General features: G+C 35.2%; 1 protein-coding gene across 1 annotated transcript in view; it reads left to right on the top strand.

Moving 5' to 3' along the window:
• LOC140153038 (acetyl-coenzyme A synthetase 2-like, mitochondrial) overlaps positions 1–21,758 on the top strand; it is a 69,467-nt gene that overhangs the window by 11,554 nt on the left and 36,155 nt on the right. The window contains exons 2-8 of the mRNA XM_072175635.1: positions 10,702–10,798; positions 12,287–12,486; positions 12,916–13,091; positions 14,105–14,257; positions 16,573–16,720; positions 17,700–17,837; positions 19,593–19,685. Coding sequence (XP_072031736.1) covers positions 10,702–10,798; positions 12,287–12,486; positions 12,916–13,091; positions 14,105–14,257; positions 16,573–16,720; positions 17,700–17,837; positions 19,593–19,685 — 1,005 coding nt within the window. The remainder of the gene's footprint in view (positions 1–10,701; positions 10,799–12,286; positions 12,487–12,915; positions 13,092–14,104; positions 14,258–16,572; positions 16,721–17,699; positions 17,838–19,592; positions 19,686–21,758) is intronic.

Here is a 21,758-nt window from a genome sequence, read left to right as displayed (position 1 = left end):
CGTAATATTTTCAAGGCACAAAATGTTTGCAATTTGAAAAGAACCATAATTTTTGTGGCGTGTAATATTCGCGAAATTAATACATTTTCATAAAAGCCTATATATATAGGATACAGAAATATTTGCAAGCTTGGAAATTTGGCGAATCCATGTCACTCCAGAAGTCTGTGAAATTTTTATGCAAACAAAAATTTGATGCTTAACAGTATTGCTGCTGCGTCATAAATGCCAAAAATCCAATTTGCGATGTGGTTCACTTGTTTTAGGTCATTAATAGATGATGCTTGGTTAATTATTCAGTGTGGGAGAGGAAGAACAACAAAATTATAACAAAATTCCTGCAATTGATACAAAACAAAATAAACATGTTAATGACAGGGTAAGTTTTGCAGAGAAGTTTTTCAAAGTCTTTTTCCACCCCTTGAAGTGGTAAATCAAAAGAGGTTCAACTTTTGGAGTTGAAATTCAGTGAAAATTGGTTTGGTATGTATTTTTCTATTGCAACAAATGAATAAGCATGATAAGTGTTTTTCTAGTGCCTGTTTTTCTAGTGCCTGATATCTTTTGAATGCTGGCCAGAACTTAAAATAAATGTACTGGGGTAAATCTGTTTCAGTGGAGCAGCAGAGAATTCATTTAAATTTTGTGTTCCCTGTTTTTTTGTTTTTCTTTTTGTGTAAACAAATGTGTTCCCCAAATGTTCCCTCTATAAAATGTTGATGACTCGATGATTACAATATAAAACAATTTTGGGCTTACAATCTCCCCTGGACTACACGTAGGAGCTGCAGAATAGCTGAACATCTTCTTCCAAGTTTTGTTTCTGTATGAAAAATATTCACTTCCTTATTACTCTGTCAAACAGAGTTGCCTAATACATGTATGTAAAGCACAGAGAGGTTAGCCAATCTTCCATCAACAATATCCATGTGATCCATAAGTGCCAAAGAAAAACTTCCCCCTGGTGCCGACAAGCTGATCTGAATGAAAATGCTTCAACAATCTGAGAGTTATGTAAAGTGAATCTTAAGAAGTGGGGATTAAAGATATCTAAACACTGAAGATGGGACCTGCGTATGTGGCACTGAACCACAGACCTTGGAGCACCTAGATTGGGATGTCCTCTACTGGGGCAAGAATGCACAGCTGAACAATTAGATTGCTAAGAATTGTGTCCAGCTCTGGTTGAAACACAATATCTAGCATGTGTGGACACAATAAGAAGATTGCCAAACTTTTCCTGGGAATGAGCTTTCTAAATTCCACATTTTTTCCCAAAATGGATCTGGATACAGTGTTTAAAATGGCATTCAGAAGGTTTTGTATTCAAATACAAAAATGGTTTGTGTCAAGCAACCTTGAAAGTCCAGAGCAAAGTGAAATGAATACATACACACAGATACTGGAACCGCACAGTAATGCTTTATTAAAGTTTACATATTTTAGGCCCCTCCACCCTGAAAAAGTTTGTTTCCCTTTAGGAAAAATTTACTATATAAATAAACAACTGTATTGTATCATTTAAAGGTTGCAATAATTTTTCATATAAAGAAAACATTTTGATAGTAAACATGAATCAGCAAGATTTGGTATGGCAGTCATGTGGAATAAGGCTACATGTATCATACCCATAATGTGTGATAATTTATTGACATTTATGATACTCCCAAACTTAATTTCTGGTTGAGTCACCACCATCCATGAGTTTCAAGTTGAGTTAATTTTTTAGCTTGGTGAATCTTGAGTTATAGTTATAGTACAGTCCAAATGATCGTAAGGTTTTGGGTAAAATTGAGAGGGCATTGGACTTTGAAAATTGGTTTCAACAGAATTTACGGAATTATTATCAATCTTTTCTTAATGGCACAATAGAACTCCTGCATAGTATGGAGTCAGTGAGCGTGGCCCTCAAATGATGATATATACAACAAATTCAGGATACTCCACATCAATTAGCCCTACTAGATAAGCATTTTTAGTTTGGCTTCTGAAAACCAATATTGCCAGAGAATTTCCTGGGCAGGTTGGTTCTTGAATGACATTAGTTTTGGAGGCCATAGTAAAAGGGACCTATCTAGTAGAGCTACGTATCAATGCGAAACATGTTATATAATGTATGGTTGCTCAAAGCTGGAGATGAGTCTTATGAAATTGAGCCAAGTTATGTTAGTTGAGTCACTACAATTTTGGAACCATCAACCTATCAGATACATGTAGAGGAAATGTGATATGATCTGGTCCATGGGGGCCAAAGGTGCAAATTTGAAACTGAGATAAAGATCAAAATGTGGAGCAAAAAACATACAATTAATAAGAAAATAGACATCAAAAAACTTCATAACTTTAGAACCAAGTAGGCTAGACCTTTGGTGTTTTCAGTAAATGATAGCTTATTGTATGTATAATGTAATAATTACAGTAACTCAATTTTTAAAAATGCCTCCTTTGGCCCCATATGGACCAGATTGTGTCACAAATGGGATGCCAACCACTGTTCAAGCAGTGTGCAAATGTTCCACAAATTCATAATTCCACAAAATAAAACCCTAACCCTAAACCAAACCATAACATGTGTGTGAATAATACTTTCCAATAAGGCCAACTTTGAATTTTCTATAAAACTTTTGAAGATAAGGGTAACCTTTTGAATGAACTCTTTGCAGGTACGTGTGAATCATGTTAACATTCAACCAAACCGCTTAGATAGATTTTCTGTATGTTGATACTAAGTTAACAATGTAAAGTGTGTCCATATCACAATGCTAGGGTGTGCAATTGATTGTTTTAATCAGCCCTAATTCTGAGCAAAACTACACTACAGGATTCTCATAAGCCATTAAAACCAAACCATAATGCAAATGTGGGAATAATACTTTCAATTTAAAATAGCAAACTTCAAATTTTCTATAAAACTTTTGAACATTTTGAAACCTTTTGAATGAACTCTATTCACTTCTGTGTGAATCATTTGAACATGAACTTACTTAAAAAATTCAATCAAACCGCTTGGATAGATTTCTTACATTTTTGTATGCATGTGTGGTGAGTAGTTGATTCAAGTTAACAATGCTAGGTGTGTCTACACTTATATCACAATGTGTCTAATTAACCACATCATATACAACCTTCTAGCTGACAGAATTGTTTTGACACAGGGAGTATTCCCTTTCCTGGTGCCCTAAAGTGTGATTAAATCTTGAAACAAAGGATTGTTAATAACAATGCAGGTTTTCTTTTGTATTGTCCGAAGGAAATGAAATCATAAATCTGGGTCATTTATTACCTATTTTCATCTAATTTAGGTAAATAGTGCTTTGATGTGTGTGATTTCTGTGTGTGTTTTCTATTTTGAACAAAGCCTTTGTGGAACAAAGGTGTTTCAGTTCTTAAAACTAGGTTACTTGGCTGGGGGTACAGAGGATGTAAAATTTACTCGTTTGGGAAACTCCATTTGTTCAATGAATATGTGTAATAATGGAAAAATGGGTACAAACAAATAAAAACTGATTATATTTTGAGCAAATAATTATCCAGAAAGTTCTTGGCTAAATTCAAGAAGTTTGGAGCATGATATAATTTGAGTTTTGTATTACATTGTATTTAAATAATGTAAAGGATGTGGTGTTCATATATCAATCAATCTGAAATATGAAAAGAAACTAGGTATTCAGTTGAAATTACATTGGTTTACCAAATAATTTACATAATACGACAATCATCAGCCTGCTACGCTAATTGCCTTAAGTCATTTTGTGTAATTTTGAGAACAAAGTACAAAATATGGTTCAAGCATGCATTTAAACATATAATTCACCAATCTTTGCACAAGAAGAAATTATAATTCTACTAATAAAAGGAAATAATCCGTAATAATTAGGGTGATTACATAACTGATGCATGCTTGAACCACATTTTGTTCTTTGTTCTCAAAATTACAAAAAATGACGTGGAAAATTAGCAAAGCAGGCTGGCGAAATGTGAGCACTGTTTAAACTTTTTCATTACTGAAAATGTTTGTATAAAAGTTTCTAGTTCAAATAAAACTAGAACTGCTGTGCTAGTTTAGCTGCTATTTAGCTCCCAAATTTGGTACAATTGTGCACTATAAAAGCATGGGAGTTTCCACACATGAAGAACATAGTCTAAAGTTTATTTTAAGATGTGGAGGCATTTTGGATTTGACTCCTAGTGACCTTGAGAGGTCATGAAAGGTCACACAGGGGTAACATTTTTGAAAATGCTCTAATCTTGTCAACAGAGACATCAAATGATTTGTCTGATCACAAGGATTTGTATAGTTTGTGCTATCTACCACCTATCGTTACAGAGTTACTCTACAAAAATCAAAAACCCATTACATATTGCACATGTATATATTTTTAGCTTGCCATTCCCGAGGTTGGTAAGTAATAAATTGAGAGTGTTAGCTTTGAATGATTGAATACATGTGCAAAAATTTTTAACAAAAAAAAGTTTTGAAAGCATCAGTTTTAGACAAAGTTTCATCCAACCACAATTTTGCACTTTGATTTGCACTTTTATAGAGTAGAGTAAAACCTTTGATTTCAAAAGATCTGCTAACGACCATTCCAACAGCAGATATCTCTAAACAAAAGCTCAGCATTCCTCCAGGTCAGCATCTTGAATAAGACAAAAAAACTTTTTTATGTAATTGATTATTCACTTTCAGCTCTTTTTTTGCCTGTCTTTTCAAGGGTTAAGGTCGCGATCTGAACCATAGCAAATCACCAAAATGATTTCCTGGCTTAAGGCGCTAATTGTACTGCTCTGCTAATTCAGGGGTTTTTCTCAAATATTTTGTTAACTGGAAACAATAGACAGGCAAGGTGAGCCGAAGTTCAGATTCCTTTCTATTACAGGCCTGTACTGCTACTTTATTGGCTCTGATATTAATTGGTTACTATGGCAAAAAGGAAAAGTTACCGGATTATAGCCTGAAGTTACAAATGATTTCTTGTAATTAATTGATAATTACAGATATTGTATATTTTTATCCAATTTAACAGTACTTTAATGGAACATATGATTGCCATGACAACAGGCATCAACAAGTACCTCTAGCTCTTGTGTCATTGTAGCAATACATGTTGGTTGATCTGATAGTAATAATATAGCAATTTGGCTTCCTTACATTTTGTGTAAAATGAAGGTAGAGAATGCAATGTTTGTTCACACATCATGGCAGTGATGACTGAATTGCAGCATATAATGCAGCATAATATCTGACGTTCACACCTTTGTTTCAAGGGACCATCCCGGTGTCGTCACTTAACATTGACTATGTGTACGCATGATCGTTCCCAATTTCGGGAAAAAGGGGTTATTTTTAAACTATGTTCGCGAACATAAAATGTTCGCGATGTTTAAAAAATAGGGTTGTTTTTGACGACGGTGTACTCAAAATTAAGAAAGAGGGTATATTTTTGTGAATCATGATAATGTTGAAATCCTAAGAAATCTTACCATTTCTCGCTTAATTTACTCCCGGATTTCACTTTTGTGAAACATTTTTGCCCTCCTAATAGGCCTATCCCGGCCTAATATACGCTAGACTCGGTTTTATTTGTTTCATGGTTTGTTTACACCGATTACATCACTGGGGACTTACCCAGTTTGGCCGCTGATTCCATGGGACTTTAAAAAAAAGAAGACTAGTTTGCGTCTGACGTCAGGGCAAAGGCGGAGCGTGATTGGTTGCTGACCTGCGCAGTACAGCATCTTTGGTCTGGTAATCAGGATGTTATCGCAAACTAGTCTTCTTAATTTGGTCTTCAATTTTATCAGTGTGTTTAATTTTTGTCAGTCAGTGTATGTATTGGTCACATTCAAACTTTATTTTGCAAAAAAACAAAACAAACGAAAAACGGGAGGAAAGATCACATTGTTGATAACTGTCATGACTGTATCATAAAAAACACATGATGCATCCTATTGGATGTATTTGTATATATTTTTCTGTTATTTTCCTCATTTATTAAAAGAACAACCCTCAGAAAAGAAAATGAATCAGAACAAGTGTTTTTGTGTGTGTTCTTGAAATGTTAAAAAAGGGACACTTTTGTAAAAGTGTACTTGAAATGCAAAAAATAGGGGTATTTTTTAAGTCTAATTTGTACCCGTTTTCGAGTAAAATAGGGGTAAAAAATGACGAAAATGTTCTTGAAACCGCGCAAAATAGGGGGGTATTTTTGACTTAGGGAACGATCATGCGTTACGCCTTTGAATGTTAAGTGACGACACCGGGGGGACCATTTTATAATTGAAAGCACATATTTTATAATTAAAAAGCAGGGTTGGATCCAGGAATTTTCAATAGGGATAGGGGAGGGGTCACCGAGCGGCGGCGGTGTTGGCTCGAAAGTCAGGTGCCGCTCTGCAAAAATACACAGTCAGGCGCCACTCTGCAAAAATTAGGGGGGGGGACTGGGTGCGCCCCCCTCTAAATCCCCCTGAAAGGATAAGGCTGCATTGTGAACTATTGCATGACATACCTGTAAATGGTTGATAAACATAATGTGCAATTTTTATGAAAAACAAAATTGCAGACATACACAGGTGATGAGTACAACCTGCTTGTAGTGCAGGGCGATATGGTCAAAATTGTATTCATCCATTGATTGCTATGGTAGTTAATTCGATTTGTTATGTCACTTCTACAGCGAATAGATTTGTAAAAACAAGCACATTGTTGTTCATAAAATTTGCACAATATGTGCTTCAAACATATGGGTATGTCATGCAATAGTTTACTGTGATTATTAAAGCAACTTTGTCCTCATAAAATAAAATACCTCAATGGGTGTTCATTATTTTGTGAGAAAGAAATTTAATGCATAATTCAAAGTGTTGCGAGTAATCCAAGTAAATGTCAACTGGATCACACTTTTGAGTCTTAATAATAATAATAATAAAATACATTTATAAAGCGCTGTAAACGCAGTTTCAAAGCGCTGTACATTAAAATAACAAAATAAGTTTTACAAATATCAAGATACATGAATACATATTAAAAACAATTTATAAAACACTATGACCAGCACAGAAATCTTATTTAAAAGTACCCTTTAAAAACATCAATTTATGCACACAAATATACTAGTGATCATTGGTAATGTAATCTTACGCAAAACATAATATTTCAGACGCACGACATGTTATGGCGAAAATTATTTGAACAAAATATATATCCTTTAAAAACAACAGTTTATGCACACAAATGTAACAGTAATGTAACCTTAAACAAAACATATTTCAGACACACGGCAAATAATGTTATGGCGACAAATTATTTGAACAAAAATGTTTTCAATTTAGATTTAAAACTGCCAACCGATGAAGCACCCGGATTGTCTTTGGGATGTTGTTCCACAATCGGGGTGCTGCGACGGCGAAGGCCCGATCACCGTACTTGGTCTTGGTGCGAGGCCCGTGCCTGAAAAGGAGCTGCGACGAACTACGAAGATTTACTGCCGAAGATTTTCTTGAACCACAATCAAAATGATCGCCACACAAAGTCTACCGCATTTACTATCATGCCAAAAGGTATGTGATGAATAGTACAACTGTTTGAAAATGTCAACTTCTGAAGGGGCTAGGAAAAAAGATTATAGGAAAATGAGCATTGTAACTTAATTAGTTGTGTGAACTGACAGTGGTGTAAGACTTCCGAACTTCCGAATTCGAAATGTGGCCAAAAAAAAACCAAAACGGAAATGTTAAAAAAAATAAAAAATTTTTTTTATACATTTTCGGAATTGGATGATGATAATTTGTCATAAAAAGAGCAAAAAACCCCTTTTTTTGGAGGGGATGATACCCTGCAGCCTATTCCCCGGACAAGCCCTCCGTGCACCCCCGGAATTCCGGAAATTTGGCGAGGTGCTCGACTTAGGCTCACATGTTTTTCAGGGAGTGGATTGTTACCTCACTTACACCTCTGATCTGATATTTCTGTCTATTCAGAATCGAAAGCCAGACCTGTAAAAGCTGGTGTATGCAGGCTCTCATCTGTGGAGAGGGTACAAAACTTTAAATAGGATTCTTTGTCCACAATTGTCATGGATCATTAATGGTCGACTAAACGCCAGCATAACTGAACTTTTAACTCTTTTTATTGGTTTATTTTGCCATTTTCTATTCTTTAATTTAAGTTCAACAGAAGTGCAGGTGGCATATTTTGAGCCTAATCAGCAGATTTTATGGCCATTTTAAGTAATTTGTTTGAAATTTACAAATCGTAAAACTTTCTATTTGAGCGCTCATGCTATACAATGTAGATGTACTATACTACGTATGCCCTTGATTCTGGTCGAACCTGTTCCAATATCACAGTTTCATTTTGGAGCTCTCCTATGTTATTGAATCAAATATGGGAAAAAATATATATAAATATGGCTTATCCTTAACGGAACGGCCCTTATTTTGAAAATCAGAAGAAAAAAATTGTTATAGTATAAAAGAATAGTTACTCTATATGCATGAATGAAAGGTTTAACCAATTTCTCACAAATTTCTTACTTATTTAGCTGTGGTGACCAACTGCTGTTAAAGTAAGGAAACAGGTATTGATCCCAGAGGTTTTGACATTTCAAAATGTGGCTGTTCTTATGTAATAGCAGGGGCAAACACACTGCATATGCCCGATTTTTCAATACTTTTTTTTCATTATCAGCAACTTGGATATGTTGATTTACTTCAAAAAGTGATATTGGCGATATCAATGTTATTGGATAATCGAATTATTGATTATTATCCATATATCGACCGTCCTTACTAAATACCGACTCTAATTTTGGAAATTGTTAGAGGAGCAAAAGTTTTTAAAGTATGTATATCCAAATTTACACCTATTTAGGTTTTAGTTCTTAGCTGCAATTAAAAAAAGAGGTTATGTGGACAAGCGAACAATTTTGTTTGACATTTGTTTCGAGAACTACACCATCTTCAAGCTCAGAACTGTACAATCTGACCGACTGAACAGCAAATTTGAAATGCTCAGATTTTATACCTCTGTTCACTTGTTATTAATTAATGTTGTTTTTCTATTTCCAGATTATCCTTTTATTTTGCTTTTTTTATATGTTACTTGTTTCCTCACTGGCACACACCTTTTTTGTTCATACATGTGCCCTCTTGCATGCACCACTTTATGTCTATGCCTGCTTGAGCTCATCCCACCCATGTGGTGCGCTTTTGATATATTTTTTCTGTGATATAAATTAGTCAAAAAGACTAATGTTTTTTAATGCTCCTACAGCTCACCTCAACAACATTTCAGGAGTACGATTTACTGAGTTCCTCGCTACTTGAATCCCTATGGTTTAATACAGATAAAAGATTGAGCTCCTTGTTGAGCAACTAAGTAAACTCAGGAGAGTGATTAACAGAGCTACTGCAATTTTCACAAATGAAGGCCTGGTCCAAAAAAAAAAAGACATTGGGTACGAACTCCGAAATGTTGATTTTAAGCTATTTCATTGTGTGGTGTGTATTATACCTAGTTTGTCCTCCATAGCTGAAGGATGATGAAATATATTTTTTAATTTGGTATATTTTTTATGTGACTTGCATTGTAACAGAACCAATTCATATAGGAACTACAGCACAAAATTTTGGTCAAGGCTGCTAGTGTTATCTTCAAGTTCATATCCAGTCAGTATTCAAGCAAGTTTGCTTTGACTATACAGGAATTTGTACAGGTATTCATGACATGGATAAAGGCAAAATATTCTTGAATACTTGGATAAGGTTGTGTAGTTATGATCCAATAATTGGGATAATGAGTTAGATATTATTCATATTTGATTTGGACTTCTATTTTGTTGAATAAAAATATATTGTTGAAGTAAATTAATAGTTTACAATTTTTTTTCCTGATATATGAACATTCTGTAGTGTTGGCTTAAGTAATACAAAACCTTATTTCCAAAGTCGAAATCCTTGCAGCACGTGAATGGTCAAGGAAGCTTACTGTACAAAGTTTTAATTGATTTTTATGCTTCATAATTCAAGAATAATACAAGTGGTAGTAATTAAATGAAATAATTATTACTGTCCATGAAAAACTAGACTAATGATCTTGAGCAGATTTGTACCCTGTTAAGGGGGAAAGATAGTGGGTATTCAAGCAAAAACGTGATCACTATCACTACCTTTTTGGTGCACAACACATAATCAAGTTTCTATTCGTTTATGTTCTTTAGGGTACAGAGGACTTTGTCATTTTGTCATGGTTAAAACTCCCTAGTTCATTCAAAACACCAATTTGCTTAATGTTTATGATATCGTCTACCAATAACCAATATTTTTTTGGTAAGTGAGGGGCTCGGTTTTTCACAATGGTAAATTAAAAACTATGTAAATTTCATCAACATGTCAATCTTACAGCATAGGGTCTCTATGTAGTGACGTCATCTTGTGAAGTAGAACCAAAAATGCACCCCAGATTTCAGACTAGTTACAATTGTTATCTGTTTATGCTTAGATGGTGAGAAAACTATCACAAAAGACAACCCCCCCCCCCAAAAAAAACCCCAGCAAACACTCATCAGAAGAAGTTGTGTCATAGTTGTTTGCCTTTTTCATGCTTTTAATATTGCCACATATGCATTTATTAAAAGAAAATGGCAATACAGAAAACAAAGAAATTAATTTCCAATATTTTTTCTTCTTCTTTTACAGTTAATTGTATAGACCGTCACAAGGAAGCATCCCCGGAAAAAGTAGCACTGATCTGGGAGAAAGATGAGCCTAAACAAGAACAACGAGTTACCTACAAGTATGTACAAAACATGGGACCATCAAAATGCTCCCTAAATCACCATTGGTCGACTTTCCTTCTGACCTACTAGAATATGAATTTCAGGGGGGCAAAAATCATGAAATTTCTGCAAAATTTGCATGAACAATCAATGTTTTTGGTTTTTATTGGAGGAAAGATCTTATTTGCACCTTCCCACCTTTACAAAATGCCTCATGCACAAAAACTTGTGAACCAAATTATTGTAACTAAACTTAATAATTGGATTGTCATATATATCTCCTATTTGAGACCAACACCCATGACATTTAGAGGAAGAAGTCAGATGTCATCTATATAAAATAAAATGCTTGATCATAGTGAGTCAGACCATGTCAAAAGCTTTCAGGGTCAGGTATACAGTAAGAGTCGCTGTACCATTGCATAATTGTAAGAAATTGTGTGAGATTTTTGCTATGTTTACTGACCAGTTCCAGCGATCCCGGGGGCCAGTTACAGCCTTGATACTTTTTTAAAACTTTTATGTAAAATAAATCATGCATGAATGGCGAAAATGTAAAAATCACACTTGATTATTTTACTGTTTGGACAAAAAAAATTGTTTGATTGTCCACATTCAACCGCCCTAATCTGGAAAATTTGGAAAGGCTTTTTTTTTTTGACATAATTGTTTGTAATTTTTGATGTCGGAAAAGGTTTTTAAAAACAGTTTCTTCACACTTCTAAACTTTTCTAAATATGAATAAAGTGGTATACAGTAGAGAAATATCCCAATGCACACCTATCTGGGCAATTTGTTAAGCTAAATAGGTAAACATGTTTTGCCTATGACCTTTAAAAAAATCAGATTGGCTATGACCTTTAAAAACAATCAGACCACCCGACCCTACCTTTTGGAAGGGATCAAACAATTTTTTTTCTGGCCTTAGTTATGTATTTTGCTAACATAAATGAATCATTACAAAATCTCTCTTTGATTAAAAGATAATCAGAAGAAGCATAGTTGCATTTTATCATAACATGTAACAGGTTAATATGAGGATTTGTGACCCAAGGTGCTGTCTTCAAAATTCAAGTTTTGTTAGTGTTAAAAAATGGCTCAATGCAAGAGCTTGTGTGGATCAGTTTTAACCACTTACTAAGACAATTGCAAGAGGAGGACTTGTAATGATTTCTCATACAAGATATGATTAAGCAAAAACAAAGGTTTTCTGCAGATATTAGTATCAGGAAAAAATAGGTCAAATGTTGCATATACAATGCTTCTGGTTGCAAAAGCCTGTTATTTTGTTGCTGTTTTTCCGATGAGTAAAAGAACAAAAAAAACAAACACCAAAAATACCTCAAAATCATAAAGTAATACGCTAAAATGTATGCCGGAAGCTAAGGCAAACTTCTTTTTTTTGGGGGGGGGGGGGGTCCTTAGGTAATGAAACTGATAAACTTTGCAGTTTTCAAGAGATTAATAACACAATAAACTTTCTATCTAATATGATTCTTCACTAGGGAACTGTATGAACTTACCAATCGAATGGCAAACACACTTAGACGCCACGGAGTGAAGAAGGGAGACCGGGTGGCCATCTACCTACCAAACTCACCTACAGCAGTAGCCGCAATGCAGGCATGTGCACGTATTGGAGCTATACACAATGTTGTCTTTGCTGGATTCAGTGCACAGGCCCTTGGTAGCAGAGTCAGAGATGGTAGGTTGAGGTTTACATGGGGAGTAATGGGATGAGGTGGGTCATTTACTACTACTTCACTCCCCATAATAGTGGCTGGAGGAGTTGAGTTTGTAAACATGGTATAAATGGTCTCATCCTGTCCCATCCCTTCTCTTTGCAGAGTTAAAGATTTTAGTTTGTGGTTTGCAGCGTTACATGTAATGAGGGAAAAAGAGAAAGTGTACTTTTATGTTTTCCAGTTTCAAATATGGGTTTTGAATTTGACTACCTTAAGTATTTATGTTCTGTCAAATTATTAACAAATGCATGCTTGTTTAAGAATTGCCAAAGTGGCCCGGCAAAGTGGAACCTTGATCAATTTTAGGGCATTCTGGTGGTCAAGCAAAATCTCTGAATGGACTTTTTAACAATTATCATATAATTTGCATGTTTATCAATTTTTCCCAGCTGGAGCAGAAACAATAATCACCTCAGATCAGGCTTTGAGAGGCGGCAAGATCATCGAGCTGAAAGCAACTGTAGATGCTGCTGTTGCCGAATGTCCTGGAGTCAAGAGGGTCTTTGTAACGCAGAGGACAGGAAATAAAGTGTCAACAACAGATAAAGATATACCACTGGAAGAGGTACGTTTGGAATTTTGTAGGGCAGTATGTTATACTTGAATTTCTGCTGGGATTAATTGATTTAGAACCTGGCAATAATTTAAGACAATGTAACATTTGGATATTCCATTTGAAATCCACACTCCCCCAGTGGAAGCTTCAGCTAAAGTCTACCACAGAAGGAGTATGGGTTTCACATAAAATAGACAATTGGGTAACTTCTATTTGAAAGACTCGCTCCAGTTGTGGAAGATGTAGGTAAAGCCTTATACAGGGGGAGTATGGTTTTGAAAATAATTATCCCTGGGCAATTCCATTTGAAAAAAACCCTTTGTGGAAGATGTTTCATAAAATCTTCCACAGGGGTATGGCAGATTCAAATGGAATAGCTGATTTAAATCACAGAGATATGATCAGGCCAAACAATAATTTTAGAAGTCAGTGCATTTGTTAGGCTGGCTTTATCATGTCTTTTGATATTGTAGTAATTATGAGAATTTTCAGTTTTAAACCTGAATATCAGGGGTTTTTTAGTCGAAATTTCCACAACTTTATTTAATTTCTGCCTGTTCTTGGTACTTTTCCCCAAATTTCATGCGCATTTTCAGTTTCTTTAGGCTTTTTTTTATGAAAGTGCAGTCTCATGACTGTATAATGAGAAGTATTGTTTTGAATTCCAGTGTTTACTGATGTGTGTTGGAAGTGTCACAAGAAGTGAACCATTTTGACATTACAACTCTTAATTAAAAATTTAAATTTTCGTGCATATAATTTTTGTGCTTTACCGATTTTACTTGTTTTAAAATTTATGATTTTGAGTTTTTTTACATTAGACCTGTATACAAAAGAACATATTTATGCCTTTTTCCATTGGTAAATGTGTTAAGTGTGATAAGTAATGTCCGGGGAAAATTTTCACTTTCACTGTGTACACTTGAAAATGCTTGATAATGTTGTATGCTGCTTAAAGATGATTTTTTTAAATGATGTAAATTTATGTTACATTCCATGTAAATTTATGTTACATTCTACAGGAGATGGCTAAGGAGTCCACTGAATGCATTCCTGAAGTGATGAATGCCGAGGACTTACTATTTATGTTATATACCTCGGGGTCTACTGGCCAACCTAAGGGTCTCTCTCATGTCCATGCTGGGTATACACTATATGCTGCTCTTACACATAGGGTAAGTTTTGTATGTTGAGGACTTGTTACATACCTTAGATGTATATTGGCCAGCTAAAGTGGCCCTATCATGTCCATACTGAATACATGCTAATGATGCTATATGGTGCTGCTACACATATGGCCAGTTTTGAGGATAGCTGTTCATTATAATTCCAGGTCTATTGGCCAGTTAAACAGGTTATCTTGTGTCTCTGCTGGGTATATGCTATAGGCTGGTTTTACACATGAATTTATGACTGAACCTTAATACTCAGGGAGGTAGATGTGAAAGAACTATCATGAAAATCAGATAACAGATTGAAAATTATCAAAATAATCAAAACTGTCTGCAATACATTTGCAAAGTTCAGAGTTCAATGTGATAAACACCATTTGCAAACTTTTTAGATAATGCCCTATAGAGCGTATCGAATAAACTCAAGCGGAAGGGTATAACAATTGAAATGGCTGCCACGTTGGTTCTAAGTTTTAAGTGACAGAGGGACAGGTGTCTAGTTCGATTCCAAAACCATTCATACCTATCACATGTTTTATTGTATTATCGTTTGCGAAATGCCCTGTGGTACCTTATGGTGGACAGAATTTTATTTAAATGAGGACGAGTGACGAAGTATTCAATAGGGTCTATAATGCTGGCTTTGATCAAAGTTGCACATATTTTCTTGTTATTTCTTTATATTTAACCATTTATATTTGCCAATATCTCAAATTGAGAAAAATGGATATATCAATTTTTGTATGTGACCTCTTCATTTGACCATATTAGCGTGTTTATATGGTCAGCTGTTTAGACCATTATGATAAGGATAATGAACTGAGTGCAATGCATTCGTCAAGATAATCGCACGCGCCGTGGAGTTATTGCATTTAGCTTGAGAGCCGATCGGCTTGAAAGCTAAATGCAATAACTCCATGGCAAGTGCAATTATCTTGACGAATGCATTTGCACGATACATTATCCGTCATACACTTTGAGTGTAGGCCTATTAAAACAATAGGCAATATTAATTGCTGCATTCATTATATTAGTTTTAATATTAGGGAAAATATCTTACATTTTAAAAACACCGTCAGGACATTGACCAGCTACGTAGCATTTAACTGGTAAAGAAAATCAATCACTGTAATCAATGGTATCGATTGCGCCATACGTCATACTTAGGTAACTTATTCACGCATGGTTTAATTGACTTGACTTTATGTTGTGATCATTTAATATTGTGGTTTCGAACACAGAGAGCACTGAACCAGTTGGAAACGATCGATTTAGATGTCAGACTAGTACTACGGTGAATATCAACTGGACTTTATAGCTCTATAATTTGAACTACTTATATTAAAACACACGACATTGGGATTTAACAATTTGTTCAGTATTATCATAGGCCTTCAAACACATGTGTTTGAAGGCCTATGGTATTATAAAGCATGATCATGATATTATGCGCTAGTGTGTGTTTCCCGGGCCCGGCTATGTTATTTTAGATATAGGCCTACATGTATTTCATTTGTAAAATGCTGAATATTTTGCAATGGTGTCATCTTGTATAATTATGATCCACCTGTTTTTGGCCCTTTTAATTAATAGAAGCTCGATTATTCTCATTTGATGTTTGATTTATTTGAGGTCATTAATCATAATTTATGACAATGATATTTGCAAGGGTGCAACTCTACTAGTCTTATTACAAGACTGCCCTATCCCAACCCTAATCCTAAACTCCGTGCTTGAGGACTGGACTCAAGTCTAGCGAGTTGCACCTTATTCGGTAATTGTACACTATTATAGAACACCGTTTGTAACTATACCATTTTAACACCACAGAATGTATATTTGTACTTTTTGTTGGTATATATATCGAACAGACAATTATATAGTTATGTGATCTCTGTGTCTAAAGCGCCACCTAACTCTACTTTATGGTTATGTGAAAGTAGTATTTCTAGTATTTGAGCGTGCACGTATTATCTAGAATCTATTGTTTAGCGTGCAGGTTTTAGATAATGCATTGTTTAGCGTGCAGGTTTATATAATTTGGGCTGTGAAGGGTAGTTCGCGAAAATAATGCACGGGAGAAGAATACATAACGATGAATAGAAACGGGCACTAGAAGTGTATTGGTCAAGAATAAACTGTGTCTGGTGCACCATGGCACCACAACCTTGGATGTAGTCAACTGTGACAGAGTGCAGTGAAGAGTGACAGCATTATCTATTTAAGGCATGTCTGGTGACAAACAAGTGTGACAGCCATAAATTGTCTTTTGACTAGATTTTGCATCTAAAATAATATTTGCGTTCTTTTATCAACAGTTTGTGTTTGACTACTGTCCTGGTGATGTCCATGCATGTGTTGCTGATATCGGCTGGATTACAGGGCACAGCTATGTAGTCTATGGTCCACTTGCAAATGGTGCTACCACAGTGCTGTTTGAAAGCACTCCAACTTATCCAGATCCAGGTGTGTTCCTCAAGGGTCAATTTAGGGTCCATTTGATAAAAATATCATTGTAATAGTGAAATGAGGCAAGGGGTTTAAGTTAAGTGCCTTGCTGGTGATGCAACAGATTATTATGTACTCAGTTGAAATATAAGAAAAGAGGGTGGTGCAATTAAAAGAAAAAAAAGACTTGTAACACATATTCAGGTCAGTAGAAAATGAAGCAATACCAAGCTTTCAAACTTAATTTGATCATAAACTACCCCAATTTTCACAAATTTAAAAACTGAATTATTGCAGACAACACTACATAGGTTGGAAGCTACATGTGACTCCTGGTGGAGAGTGATTCAAAATGTTCTATGCACAAAATCAGACACATGTGGGTCTTTGATGGTCTTTTTTATTTAATTGGCCAAAAGAGTGAACTGTTGTTACTTGTTTAATTGGCAAAGTGGAATAATTATAGTCAGGTAGACTAGATGCATAATGTGATTACAACTTAGCTAAATCAAATCTGTAGAACTTTGTATCAGCATGTTCTAAGAGATCAAACTAGAATATCTAAATCCAATCTACTTAAAAAATTAAAGGATCAGAGTCTGACAATCTTGATTTTACCTTCTTTCTTCTTTGTTTGTATGGTGCTAACCAAGGTGTTTTTCAGTGTCATGAGACTTCAGTTCGGTAGTGCAAATGTTCTGCTGTTGCCTGAAACATTACTGAATGAAATGACACTCATCTGATTTAGAAAAATGCTAATAAATAAGTTGTGAGTCTTTAATTTTGTCGAGTAGTGTTTATAAACTATGCGCCATACCAGAAACGAACTTGTTTATTTCTGTTTTGCGTTATTATTATTATTGTTGTTTTTAGATGTTATTGATTTTATTATTGTACATAACTCATTATGTTTATGCTGAAATGGAAAGCAATCAGATATTTAAGGCATATTGCTTGCAATTTTAAGTAAATTTTGCTGGGTAATCATTTTGCACAGGTCGTTATTGGGAGATGGTGGAGAGATTGAAAGTAAACCAGTTATACCTAGCACCAACTGCTCTTAGACTCCTACTGAAATCAGACGACTCATATGTCACTAATTATGACAGATCAACGCTAAAGACACTTGGCTGCGGTAAGTATTTATTTCTCTTTCAAAATGCACTATTGCATTATTTTGCATATTAAGGCATTAAGGAGAACTCAATGGGACAAAAGTTTGAACTTTATTTATGCATTTGATTTTTTTTTCAAATGATTTGTGCGCTTTAATCAGACCCTGTCTGTCTGTTGAGATTGGATTGGAATGGGTTTGAATAAATTCAATTTATTAGTCTCTAACCCCATTGTCAGTCGCCAACAAACCAAAACTAATAAAGAATGTGACCCCAGCTATTGAAAGTTATATAGTATTATGAGAAATAAACAAACATGTATATCAAAAAAAGATATGGACTCCAATATTGAACCCTAACACTGCAGGGTGCATTGGTGTGAGAGTTCAGCTTTTAAGCCGATTTCAGCTCTTTTTTATTGCCAAACTTTACGTGTTTTCTTTTATTTTCAGCCCATATTTGATGTTTTCACCCTATTTTTACGCTGTTTTTCAGCTTTTTTAGTGATTTTCCTCTTTTTTTGTCTGAGGCCTCTCACACCCCTACAGGGTGATTTTCGCAAGGATGCCGCATGTGTTGGCTATCTACTCCATGGTTTACGGGAGACACCCAGGGTGATTTGTGTACATTGGCAGGGGGTCATACTAATAAGAGAATCTGACAATGTGTTATTTCTGCCCCTCAAAGATTTGCAAAGTTAAAAACATAGCAGGCGCCCACGTTTCAGCTTGTGTTCAAGGGGACTCGGGCATGACTTAGTCCAGGGGAGGGTTGCTGCTTTGCATGCCCTTTTTTTGTGGTGATCAGCGCCACCATACCGGCTAGAATTTACCTTTGGATTTGTAAGTGCTGTTTGAATTTCAAATGGAATTAGCACATTAACCAACTGTATTGGAAACTCACCCTCCTTCTGTGGAAGATTCGGTTTGAATCTTTCTCAGAGGGTGTATGAAATTCAAATGGAGCTCAGATTGATGCGAGCGCCCTGTTAATGAGCGACATGCGCAGTCGCAGAGCTTTGTGTGTCTTTCAAAGTTGCCGATCTGTGTCGACCAATGTTTGGACGCATAATCGGCCAATCAGATAATCGTTCTGTTGCTATGATTGTCAGACGATTGATTCAGCCAATCAGAGCCCCACTTCTGTGTTTACGCTCTGCACGCTCTCAAAATGTAAACAACTGCCGTTCTTTTCTGACAAAAACTGTAATGTGTTCATTCCATTTCAAATCCACACTCCTCCTGTGGAAGATATTTCCAAAATCTTTGACAGAGGTTGTGTGGATGTTAAATGGAATAGCCGAGTAGTGTTTTAGATAACAGGGAAATGTAATGATAATATAATAATAATATCCCTGTCCCGTCATATCCAGATGGCATCCCTTAAATTTAGTAGCCTCTCTGCACTATTGGGCTTAGCCTGGCTTCGGCCGAATGTTATAAATAAATAAATAAATAAATAAAAATAATAATGTAATGATAAATAGTGATAAAAACATCAAGAACAGAAGCTAGGACTTCCAATATTTGAGAAACCTTCCAAGTCAGATCAGATCACAAGTACACAATTTGATCTTAATATTTAGACAAATTTGTTGTCAACCAATTTCTTTGGCTGAAAGACAAAGTTCAACTTTTCTTGACATTTATCTTTTTCTTGCAACTCGTCACCTAGATTGATTATCAGTTAGATAATGGCCTATAGTTTGGTCTTTCTTTATCTCTATACTGTGTAATGAATATCTTTCTATCACTATTATTTATGTGTACCTACAGTTGGTGAGCCACTGAACCATGAAGCCTGGGTATGGTACAATGACCTTGTAGGAGAGAAAAGGTGCAGTCTTGTGGATACATGGTGGCAAACAGGTGAGAAAATTGGGAACTTTGGAAAATAATTGATAATCTTAAAAAGCCAGATTTTCGTACCCATTTGTCAATTTTTGTCCCATTTTTATTTATTTCTTATTTAACCTGGGGTGACCAATCAATGCACTGGCACTGTTTTCCCTTGGTTCCCAGGAATCATTTAATCATTTTAATTATACTTTACTCTTTGCTGTCCCCATTTTATACCTGAAAAATTTGGGGGCGGGGGGAGCACGGCTTACAATTATCCCATAAGTTCTTGGTAGAATTGTGAAACAATGATATAAGAAAAAGATTATTTTATCTGTATTTCCACCTATACCCTACACAGAAAATAATGTTTATCGATATTAATCAAATGCATATAATTGCCAAATATAAGCAAATAAGCAGGTTGGAGGAAAACTCTTTTTACACAATGTCTGGATAGTGTTCCTACTAAAATATCCCATGTTTGATCAAAATATTCTGTTATTGCTATTTCTTGAAGAAATCAAGTTGTCAGGTTCTTATAGACAGGTAGTACTCTTTGAAGTAACTTTTTATTCATTACATAATTTCCTTACGATCAATAATTTAATTTAATTTAGATAAAGACATTTAAAAGGAAGGTTTTATTTCAAACTCTAATGGTGACCCGCAAGTCAAATTGCTAGAATTGTACATTAAACACAACTAAACAGACACAATGCAATTTGCAGGCAGCAGCTTAATCAGCGCCAATATTGCAACATTGCAACAAACAACTATACAAACATCCAATCGAACCCAACCCCATCCCCCAGTAGGCAATGAGGATAAAGTGCCTTGCCCAAGGACACAACACGTTGGCACGAGCGGGGCTCGAACTCACAACCTATGTATTATGAGTCGGGCGCCTTATCCACTCGGCCACACGTGCTCCGATGAATAAAGCCATATCATATCTTGCCATAGCATTCTATAAATGTGTCTGTTACATTTTAGATAGAAATGAGACATTTGCAAAAGTTGAGCATGAATTTCTTGTGAATAGACTTTTTTGGCATTATGCATTGAGTAGATTAAAGACAGTAGGAAGTGTGCCATTGTTTTCATAATCATGCACACATATTTACAAAGATGTCATTTGTCAATATATGGTGGACACATGGCGTCATTCAAATTTCGCAATCACACTTAGCAAGGAAACTCCTTGGCAATTTACCAAACTGGTCATTTGGTTTACAAGTCCATAGCAACATGCTTGCAACAGAATCACTGGCTTGTTGACATTTGGTGGGTCTTGTAAACAAACAGATCTTCAGGAAAATACAATGTTAAATGAAGCATTATGGTAATACATATTTCTGTATTGGAATGAATACAAATCAGAGACTAGATGTCAACAAATCGTTCATAGGAAGCTATTGTTTCTGTGTGGCGTGCAAATGCCACGTTTAGGAAAGTAATTTTTAGAGAATCTTTCCATATTGAATTGTGCGTAGGAACAAGAAATAAATCATAAATAACATGTCCATCAAATCAGATAAGTCAGTTTGACAATGACATAGAGTCTTTATTTGAAAAAGTGATACTGACAAATATGTCAAACGTTCTGCCATTTTTGCCACAAAATGATAGGAAATGGCTTCAAAAAGCCAAACTAGAGCGGTTATTGGACGGCAAACTGGTGGACACTTCACTTTTAGGAGTTAGACCCCTATTTTTAATTTAATTGTATTCTTAAGTCTTTTAATTATTCATTTAAAATTGAAGTAATTAGTAAAATTAATAGAATTAATATTAATTAACTTGATTAATATAAATTAAATGTTTACCCATTTCCTAATTCTTCAAACCATAGAATGTAAAAAAGAAATGTTCAAACGAACAGTACGATGGTAACAGCAACTCTTAGCGTTAAACTTTTGCCAACCAGAGTTGGGTATTAAATATCACAGCACTGCATAAGGATTGTGGCAGCAAAGACTGGTCAGTCGTAGTTGGCACAAGTTCAAATACAAAGCATATGGTCCAGAAGGACTTTTAAGTTAAAACTTCCCCATATACGAATCACTTGCATCTATTGGCATGGGAGGGGACAGAATTTTA

Source organism: Amphiura filiformis, chromosome 5 (genome assembly GCF_039555335.1).
Source record: "Amphiura filiformis chromosome 5, Afil_fr2py, whole genome shotgun sequence".
Classification (NCBI taxonomy): domain Eukaryota; kingdom Metazoa; phylum Echinodermata; class Ophiuroidea; order Amphilepidida; family Amphiuridae; genus Amphiura; species Amphiura filiformis.
The sequence above is the reverse complement of the archived record's forward strand: the minus strand, read 5'-3'. Positions and strand labels throughout refer to the sequence as shown.